At 46.5% G+C, this 10,432-nt stretch overlaps 1 protein-coding gene across 1 annotated transcript; it reads right to left on the reverse strand.

The window, feature by feature from the left end:
* Positions 1-5,674: 5,674 nt before the first annotated feature.
* On the reverse strand, positions 5,675-6,511 carry LOC134376755 (igE-binding protein-like; the record flags this gene model as incomplete). The annotated part of the gene is made up of 1 exon (XM_063095254.1): positions 5,675-6,511. A coding segment is annotated over one exon (837 nt), but the record flags the coding sequence as incomplete, so codon positions are not given.
* Between the last annotated feature and the right edge of the window lie 3,921 nt (positions 6,512-10,432).

Consider the following 10,432-nt stretch of genomic DNA (forward strand, 5'->3'; position numbering starts at 1 on the left):
GCACTTACTGTGTGATCATAGGTTAATTACTTACCATACTTCGTCTCAGTTTGCTTCTCTGGGAAGTGATAATAAGCTCTGTACGTGTATAGTGAGAAAAAAAATGAAAAAATGCAGGGAAAGCCTGTGACCCATTGTAAGTGCTCAACTAAAAACTGGTAGCTCCTAAGGATACTATTCTTATTTGCATTACTCTGAGCCACTCCAAGTGGAGGTAGTAGCAGTAGTTAGTAATTATAGTAGTAAATGCTTGTTCTGTGAGAACTTTCTGAAAAACTGTGTGTTTTGGACTATAGAATTATCGAGATTCTGATATGTTTTACTTAATGTTGCTGTTTCTCATATGACCACAAAGGAGAGATTTGTTTTTTTCCTGTGTTTGTGGTAGGAACATGGGAAAAGAAAAAGGATGTTGGAAACATTAAGAAAGAAGACCAAGTAACTTAAGATATGCCTTCTGCCATGAAGCTCTAAACTTTAGGATTTTTATTTTTATTTTTTTAAAAGATGACCAGTAAGGGGATCTTAATTACCTTGACTTGGTGTTGTCAGCACCACGCTCTCCCAAGTGAGCCAACTGGCCATCCCTATATAGGGATCTGAACCTGTGGCCTTGGTGTTAACAGCACCACACTCTCCCAAGTGAGCCGTGGGCTGGCCCTTAAATTTTAGGATTTTTAAAGATACTCATTCTCTCCTGGGACCTCAGACACTTGGTATTGCTAAGAAATGTGATAATTTCCCATTTCAAATAAATATGGAGATTATTATTCTTTATTGCAATGTTATATTATTTTTTATATGGAAATGTTATTAAATTGTCTTAATTATTTGGATTCAATGTGGGTGAGCTGAAGAGGTGGCAGACAACTTTAATTTATGTTTATCTTTACCCCTTTATTCTATTTAAACACTTTTACCCTGAGCATGCAATACTTTTATAATCTAAAAAAATAGTTAATTAAAATAATTTTAAGCTACACATGAAAGTTAGGAAACAAACAATGTCCCGCGCAACCGTCTCGCCAGCAAGAACGACGCGGCACACACAGGATCCTTCTGCAGTAAAGCTTTAATGCGTCTTGAGAGGCAGAGCACAAGCTTATCGGGGCGGAGACCCCAAGTACAGAAACCCGTTCCCTTTTATAGAAAACTGTCCCTCGCCTAGGACGTGTCCCTCTCTGACTGGCGGTCGTGCATCAGCCCAGATGACGCCACGGGAGAGGCAGAGACTGGAGGTCGGGGAATTTCCCAGCACATGCGCTCTAGACTTGTTTTTGCCGATTGTCAGTGTCGGCCGGCGCCATCTTGTAATGGCGATTACGGTGTAACGTGGGCAGCTCCCCACATCTCCCCCTTTCTTATTACATTAAGAGGCTGGAGCAAGCTCATTGGCCACAACATGTCTAGCCAGTAGTCCTGTCTTAGATCGACCCACCTCAGGCCGTGACCTTACCCGTCAAAGGTTAACCCTATCGCCACCGGGCACCATGTCTTAGGTCGGCACACGTCCGGGGGGAAGTTGCCCGTCTCTGGATCTACTGGAGCGGACTCTGAATTGTGAATTGTGGGCCAGCACGAGCCAGGGTGAACCCCACTGATCAGTTTTCAGGGAGGCCAGCCGAAAAGGGGGGGGGGGACTAGTCTTTGAGCATAGATAGCCAAATATCGGGATTGGCTCCTTGCTCCAGAGCCACAAGTGCTTGGGCAATGACCACCTTGTCTTTTTGTGTTTGGGCTTTCAGCCTACAGACCAGCCAAAGAAGGAACACTAGTCCACAGCAGAGGGCCGCCCCAAACAATCCCACCCCCACCCATTCCTTGAAATGTGACATAGCAGTTGTGATCCAGGAGGACAATCCAGCTGCAAAAGAGGCATCCACTCTTGTCGAATTCACAGCCACGATGGCAGAGCGCAGGTCCCGCATCAGGCCGTCAAAGTCTCCTGTCCAGTTTCCTAAAAGATACTCAGACAAGCGATGAGACAAGTTTGCTGCCCTGGTATAATTTTCATATTGGATGCTAGTTACACATAATCCTGAATATTTCCATTGACATCCCAGTTGTGCAATTTGCCATAGAACCTCTATTTGTTCTTGGACTAAATCTACCCTTTGATTGACCACCATCAATCCTCCCCTTAACTGAGAATTTATTGCAGTTTGTGTGTTCAGGGCCTGGGCCACAGAAGAAGACAAATTATTCAATGTGGAGGCAGTCTGGACCGTGGTGCCCAAAGACACAGCCGCAGCTGTAGCTGCAGCTGCCGCCAAGGAGACAGCGGTAACAATTGCTGCGGTGAAACCAAAATCCCTAGGCTCCATCTCTATCTGGGGTTCGGCAGTCCTTTTTTAAATGTCCCACCCGGCCGCACTTAAAACAAGCTCTCTTGTCTGGTTTCGGCTTTAGCTGTCTCTGTGATTGTAAGATAGCAGCCGCCAGCCCAGCATTGGTAAGGGGTCCTCCAAGCTCCCTGCAGATCCGGAGCCAATCTTGTAACCCCTTACTTTTCCTAGGTGCTATGGCTGTGCGGCACTCTTGGGTGGCCTGCTCGAAGACAAGCTGTTCTATGAGTGGCGCGGCTTGTTCAGGATCGCCAAAGATCCGTCCTGCAGCCTCTGTCATTCTAGCCACGAAATCCGAAAAAGGTTCCTGGGGTCCCTGAATAATCTTTGTAAGCTGACTATCGGCCCCTCCTTTCCTGGAGAGCGCCTTCCAGGCTCTAATAGCCGCGTTAGAAATCTGAGCATATGCGCCCCAATGATAAGCAGATTGGTTAGCCGCATAACGACCCTGTCCTGTCAAAAGCTCAAAAGTCCATTCTTGTTGTTCAGGTGTTAGGGCCGTAGCGTTTGCTCTAGCCTGCGTTTGGGCTGCCTCATACCAAAGCGCCTTCCATTCTATAAATTGGCCCATACTGGTAAGGGCAGCCTTCGCAATCATTTGCCAGTCTGCGGGCGTCAGTGCTGTCATAGCCAGCCTGTCAAGCTGTGTAAGGGTGAAGTTGGCCGTGACTCCATACTTTCTAACTGAATCTGCCAACTCCTTAATCTGAGTAAACTCAACAGGGGCATGGACCCATCCTCCCTCGGAAGTCTCAAAGACCGGAAAGGTCATGGTCAGTCTTTTCCTCACCCTTTCAGGGATCAGCGAGAAGGCGGATGAGTGTGACGCATAGGGAGGCGGCGCCCGCGTTAACCTTTCTGCGTCACTTCTCCAATATTCATCAGGGTGATATCTCTCTTCCTCATATCTAGCCGCTTCTTCCTCTAGTTCTGACTCATCACTAAGACCGAGGGAATCAGAGCCCGAATCCCCTAAGTTTAGGGCTCCCAGCTCCCTCAGGGGATAGAGGCTGTCCCTTTTTTCCTGAAAATCACTTGGGCGCTGACTTTCTCCCTCGTTAGCAGACTCGCCGGGAGGGCCCTTTTTCTTTTTCACTCCCTTGTCAGCAGACTTACCGGGAGGGCCGTTTACCTTTTTGGAGACGTCTCTCCTTTTGCGGGTACCCATCCTCTCACTCCGTTCAGTTTCTGACATGCTGTCTTGGACTTCCTCTAATATATTTTGTCCTTCTGTCACTACCGGTTTACAGCCTTCATCCTCCAAACAATTCTTAATGAACTTCCAAATGGTCTTGGTGCCCTGACGTAGGTCTCCCTCTGCGTACTTGCGGTCAAGGTCTTTGCCCAATTTGTTCCAAGAGCTCAAGGTTAGGGAGCCGGAACAGGCATACCATGGCGCCACACGATCTACCTCTTTCACAAAATTTCTGAGTACACGGCCCCCTACTTTGATCTCACGTTGTCTCAGCACAGCCTCTAACGCGGTAACCATAGACTGCGTGGAACCCATAATGCGCCCTGCTTTAGGAGGCGCTGTGAGACACACCGCTCCCTTATGTACGAGAGGCTCACACGGGTCTCAGGTGCAGCTGCGTATCTACGTCAGTCTGACCACACCAACGGATGAATCTAAAATCTTGTAAGCTAACCAAATTAACCCCAGACCAAGAACAGACACCCGCGCAACCGTCTCGCCAGCAAGAACGACGCGGCACACACAGGATCCTTCTGCAGTAAAGCTTTAATGCATCTTGAGAGGGAGAGCATAAGCTTGCCAAAAATGGAGACCCCGAGCGAGGGAACCCGCGCCCTTTATATAGAGACTGCTCCTCGCCTAGGACGTGCTCCTACCTTATTGGTGGCTGCCTAATCGGCCCAGGCGTGTTACCGAGCAGCCCTGCCCTCCACCGGAAATCAGCGCCATCTTGTAATGGCGATTTCGGGCAGCTCCTCACATCTCCCCCTTTCTTATTATTTAAAGTGGCTGGTACAAGCTCGGCGGTCGCGGACAAATTAGCCAGCGTTCCTGTCCTAGGTCGTCCCTCCACAGACTTTGACCTTACCCGTCATAGGTTGACCCTATCGCCACCGGGCACCATGTCTTAGGTTGGTTCAAGTCTGGGGGAAGTTGCCCGTCTCTGGACACACTGGAGCCTGTTGTTACACATAGACCTGTTTGAGCAAGGGCGAACTCCTCTGAACAAGCTTCAGGGAGGCCAGCCAACAGGAAAAGGGGGGATGGGAGCCAGAGCAGGCTAATCTTTAAGCATGGACAGCCAAACTTTAGGATTGTCTCCTTGTTCCAGGGCTAGAAATGCCTGGGCAATGACTACCCTGTCTCTCTGGGTCTGGGCTTTTAATCTGCACACCAACCATAATAGGAGCACAGTTCCCCCACATAAGAACATGCCAACCCCAATCACTCCTGCCCACTCCTTGAAGTGGGACACGGCCGTTTTAATCCATGAGGACAGTCCGGCTGCGAAGGAGACATCCACTCTTGTTGAATTCACGGACACAATGGCCATGCGCAGCTGGTTTATCAGGTTGTCAAATTCTCTCGTCCAACCTGTTGAAAGATGCTGGGATAATTGTTTAGACAAATTTGCAGCTTTGGTATACTTTTTATATTGGATACTGGTGACACATAACCCTGAATATTTCCATTGACACCCCAATTGAGCAATTTGCCATAAAACGTCTATTTGTTCCTGCACAAGATCCACCCGCTGGTTAACCACCATTAATCCTCCCTTCAGCTGAGCGTTTAGCGCAGTCTGTGTTTCTAGGGCCTGTGTTACCGCGGAGGACAAATTATTCAACGTGGTGGCAGTCTGTACCGTGGTAGTCAAGGAGACGGCAGCAGCTGTGGCTGCACCCGCCGCCAGGGATACGGCGGCGACTATTGCCGCAGTGAGACCAAAATCCCTCCTCTGCCTGAACAAGACCATAGTATTGGGAGCATGAAAGGAGGATAAAGGCAAACTGGTGTTGGCGGGACAGAGTAATTTGTTCCAAGCTGTTTTATGGACACAGTGGATTCAAAGGACTCAGTCACATTCCACTCAAAAGAGGCATTTCCCCAACCACCGCCTTTTGAAAAAGGCAAACGGTGAAAGGTCCGTGCAGCTGCCATTTACCCCACACAACAGCCAAACATCAAATGGGTTGGAACGGATCGCCATCGTGGGGTTTTGATATGTCCAATTTAGGCCTGAAGAGGTAACATTATACTGGGTACCCATATAAGGCGAAAAGGTAAAGTAATTTTTTAGTGCCCACCCCGCCTTTTTAGACTGGCAGCCCGTCCAGGGCGGGGTATCTCCCTCCCTTCTGGGGCTCAGGCAATCCTTTTTTAAATGTCCCGGTTGACCGCATTTAAAACAAACTCTCTGGTTCCGCCCCTGTCTTGGCTGTCCCTGTCTAGGCAGTCTCTGCGACTGGAGGATGGCAGCTGCCAGCCCTGCATTGGTCAGGGGTCCCCCGAGTTCTCGACAAACTCTGAGCCAATCCTGTACACCTTTACCTTTTCTGGGCGCTATGGCCACGCGGCATTCCTGGGTCGCCTGCTCAAAAATCAGTTGTTCAACAAGAGGCACAGCCTGATCAGGGTCCCCAAAGATGCGCCCCGCTGCTTCTGTCATTCGAGCCACAAAATCTGAGAATGGTTCCTGAGGTCCCTGAATGATCTTAGTAAGTTGTCCAGAAGCTTCCCCTTTTTTGGGGAGTGCCTTCCAAGCCTTAATGGCAGTGCTAGAAACTTGAACATAAGCACCCCATGGGAAAGCCGTCTGATCAGCGGCAAATGGGCCCTGGCCTGTTAACATATCAAAGGTCCAATCTCGCTGCTCGGGGGTCAGTGCAGCAGCGTTTGCCCTGGCTTGAGCTTGTGCAGCCTCATGCCATAGCGCCTTCCATTCCATGTATTGACCCATGGTAGGGAGCGCTGCCTTAGCCAACATTTGCCAGTCAGCGGGTGTCATAGCCACACCAGCAAACCTTTCTAGCATTACTAGAGTAAAATTGGCATTTACACCATATTTTCTAACCGCCTCTGCTAGATCCTTAATTTGGGTGTACTCGACGGGGGCATGAACTCTCCCTCCGCCCTCAACCTCAAAAACTGGGAAGGCAGCTTGAACCTTTTTCCTCACTTTATCAGAGAGGAATGAGAAGGGATTAGAAGACTGCGCGTAAGGAGGAGGCGCCGAAGGCGCAGGCCGTGCGGGGGCCACTGGGGGCGGCCAGCATTTCCACTCCCCGAGTGGTCTCCGCCGCCTGTCGGGATGATCTCTCTCCTCCTCGTACCTGGCAGCTTCCTCCTCCAAATCGGATTCCTCACTAGGGCTGAGGGGATCGGAGTCGGACTCATCCAGATTTAAATCTTCTAATTCTTGTTTTAAGGCCCCCAGCTCTTGCATAGGGTAGAGGCCTCCTTCTTTCCCTTCCAACTTTTGTCTGGGTTTTGAAATCCCTCCTTTACCGGCAGATGTGCCGGGAGTGTCACTTTGTTGTTTTAGAATCTCTCCCTCGTCCGTAGACTTACCGGGAGGGCCCTTTTTCTTATGGGAGACGTCTCTCCTCCTGCGGGTACCCATCCTCTCACTCCGTTCAGTTTCTGACATGCTGTCTTGGACCTCCTCTAATGTATTTTGCCCTACTATCACTACCGGTTTACAGCCCTCATCTTCTAAGCAATTTTTAATAAACTTCCAAATGGTCTTGGTGCCCTGACGGAGGTCTCCCTCCGCGTACTTGCGGTCAAGGTCTCTGCCTAGTTTGTTCCAAGAGCTCAAAGTCAAGGAGCCGGAACAAGCAAACCACGGCGCTACACGATCTACCTCTTTTACAAAATTTTTGAGCACACGGCCCCCTACCTTTATATCACGTTGTCTCAGCACGGCCTCTAACGCGGTAACCATGGACTGAGTGGAACCCATAACGCGCCCCACTCCGTGGGAGGCGCTGTGAGACGCGCCGTTCCCTTACGTACTAGAGGCTCACACAGGTCTCTGGTGCAGCTGCTTATCTACGTCAGTCTGACCACACCAACGGGCGATTTCAAAACCTTTTAAACCAACCGGATTAACCCCAGACCAAGAACAGGCATACCTCTCCGAACTTACCCTCCTGCAGTTCTGAATCCTCCCTGTCTCCAGGGGGTCTCCGAAGGTGCTGACGATGACACAAGTTTCCCGGGTTTCGGCACCAGATGTCCCGCGCAACCGTCTCGCCAGCAAGAACGACGCGGCACACACAGGATCCTTCTGCAGTAAAGCTTTAATGCGTCTTGAGAGGCAGAGCACAAGCTTATCGGGGCGGAGACCCCAAGTACAGAAACCCGTTCCCTTTTATAGAAAACTGTCCCTCACCTAGGACGTGTCCCTCTCTGACTGGCGGTCGTGCATCAGCCCAGATGACGCCACGGGAGAGGCAGAGACTGGAGGTCGGGGAATTTCCCAGCACATGCGCTCTAGACTTGTTTTTGCCGATTGTCAGTGTCGGCCGGCGCCATCTTGTAATGGCGATTACGGTGTAACGTGGGCAGCTCCCCACAAAACAAAATAATTTAGGTTGTACTAGACAACAAATGACTCTAATAGAACCCTGGAGATTTTATTTGATAATACAATCTCCCCTCTCCTTTTTTAAATAGGAGAAAAAATGTTTTAAAATCTGGTCTATTGCTAATATTATTTCCAAGTTTTAACTTAGGTAGCTCTTTGTAGACAAGTTCATTTTAAAACAGGTTTGTCCCATGAACAGCAGTCAAAGGTAGAGGCCTGACCAGAACAACAGTCTTCCGGGATCTTTAAGGGTCTCTTTCTCTGGAACTCTGCCAGGCATGAGTCTAGGAACTTCTGAATTTACTACAAGATATTCTCCCTTAATACTGAAGTCAAGCATTAATTTCATTTCTGTTGCAATGTAGCTTGTAATAAATGGCTTGTATAAAACTTTAAGTCTTTAAAACGGTTTCACATCTATTATCTCATTCTCTCTTCTGAATCACCTGTGAAACAAGCAAAATACGCAATATTGTACCTCTAAGACCATCTCTGGTGTGTTGTGTCTTCTTATACAATATGTTCTATTAGTTATACAAGCACACACTTCAGAGTTAATAGTCTATATTCCAGCTATATAACATTGGACATGATTATTAGTGAGATTGAACATATTTTCATTTTATTTGCCAATTGTGTTTCATCCTTTGTGAATTGCCTGCTCATCACTTTTGACCATTTTTCTACTGAGTTGTCATTTTCTTGCTGATTTCAGTGAGTTCTGTATAGCATAGACACCAATCATTTTTTACAGGTGTTGCAAATATCTTCTATCTTGCTGTACATTACCTGTTCAATTTTTGTTGGTATCTTTCGATAAAAGAAGTTTTTCATTTTAACAGCATTTATAAGTATTCTTCAACAAATTTTAAAGATATTTGCTTTTCACACTTAAGTTTTGGAGCTTAATTTTGTGCATAAGGTGACAGAGAATCCAATTTTTTTCCATATGAAGTACCAGAGTTGGGAACTGTCACTGCAATATAGGTGTCTTGCTCAGCGTGGGTCCATAGGGCCTAGGTCTATTTACTGTGTGGGATCTGTATCTATTTGTTGAAATCTCTCTTTTCCCCCGTTATCTTAACAGCTAGCTTGTCCATGTTTTGCTATGTTTATGTCTATCCCTATGCTGATACACACTGCCTTAGTAAAAGCTTTTAGTCTTGATATTTGATAGAGCACATCTTTTCAACTTGTTCATCTTCAAAATTATCTTCCAGCTCTTCGCTTTTTCATACGTATTTTAGAGTTGGCTTGTCAAGTTACACCCGAGGATTAAAGTCAGGATTTTAATTGGGGTTGCAAAGAATTTAAAGTATAATTTGGGTCGAATTGATATTTTCACACTATTGAAGCTATACATTCACAAATATGGTAATTCATTTCATTTATTCAGATCTTATTTGTTATTTCTAAAAATTTCTAATATTTTCCATAAACTTCTTGTAAATATTTTGTTAAATTTATGTGTAAGTAATATTTGTTGTAATTGTAAGTTGTTTCTTTTTAATAATATTTTAAAATTATTTCTTGCTGTTATATAGGAACACAATTCATTTTTGGTGTTGATTTTTCTTACTAACTCTAATAATGTGGCTGAAATATTAATAATGGGAGCAAACACTTACATGATGCTTATGTACCAGTATTTACATATGCAAACTCAATCCCCATAACTACCCATTGCTGACTATTATTCTCATTTTAAATATGTGAAAACTGAGGCATACAGAGTTTTAAAAACTTGCCCAAGTTCAAACAGTTAGTAGTGGTAGAGTCAATATTTGAACCTGAGCTAACTGGTTCCAGAATCAGTGCTTTCAATCACTAATTTATAATACTCCTCTGCAGAGTTTCCTGGCATTTTTATGTTGATAATTATCTGTGAATAATGACAATGTTATTCTTTCCCTTCTTATCCTTACACCTTACGTCCCTTTTTCTTGTGCTGATATAATCTCCAACCCAATATTGAACACAAGCTGTGACGGTGTGTAATCTTATCCTGTTCCTGATTTCAAATGGACCAAGTTTTTACCAGTAAGATCTCTTTTAGTCCTCACAAAATTCCTGTGAGAAATCAGGCAGTTATTATTATCCCCATTGTACAGATGTGTCGGGCTTTAAAAACTAACGCCACCTTAAGTGACATTACAAGCGGCTCCATTATGGGCCCACAAGGGTGTATTAATGTGGCAGCCTAAAATGGCACCGGGAGGAAGTAGGATGGGGGTGTCTGCGGGAACCTTACCTTAGCCCTTATTGGCCAAATACACACTTCCGCGCTCGAGGTTGCAATAGCTAGGCATTGAGACAGGATGCATGCTCTCTTGACCTTTAGGCTGATAAGATTATGTAAAAACCTCCCTTACCCATTTGCCTTTATTTTTATTTATTTTTATTTTATTTTATTTTTTTTGTCTTTTTCGTGGCCGGCACTCAGCCAGTGAGTGCACCGGCCAGTCCTATATAGGATCCGAACCCACGGCGGGAGCGTCGCCGCGCTCCCAGCGCCGCACT

This window comes from Cynocephalus volans, chromosome 1, assembly GCF_027409185.1.
Source record: "Cynocephalus volans isolate mCynVol1 chromosome 1, mCynVol1.pri, whole genome shotgun sequence".
Lineage (NCBI taxonomy): Eukaryota > Metazoa > Chordata > Mammalia > Dermoptera > Cynocephalidae > Cynocephalus > Cynocephalus volans.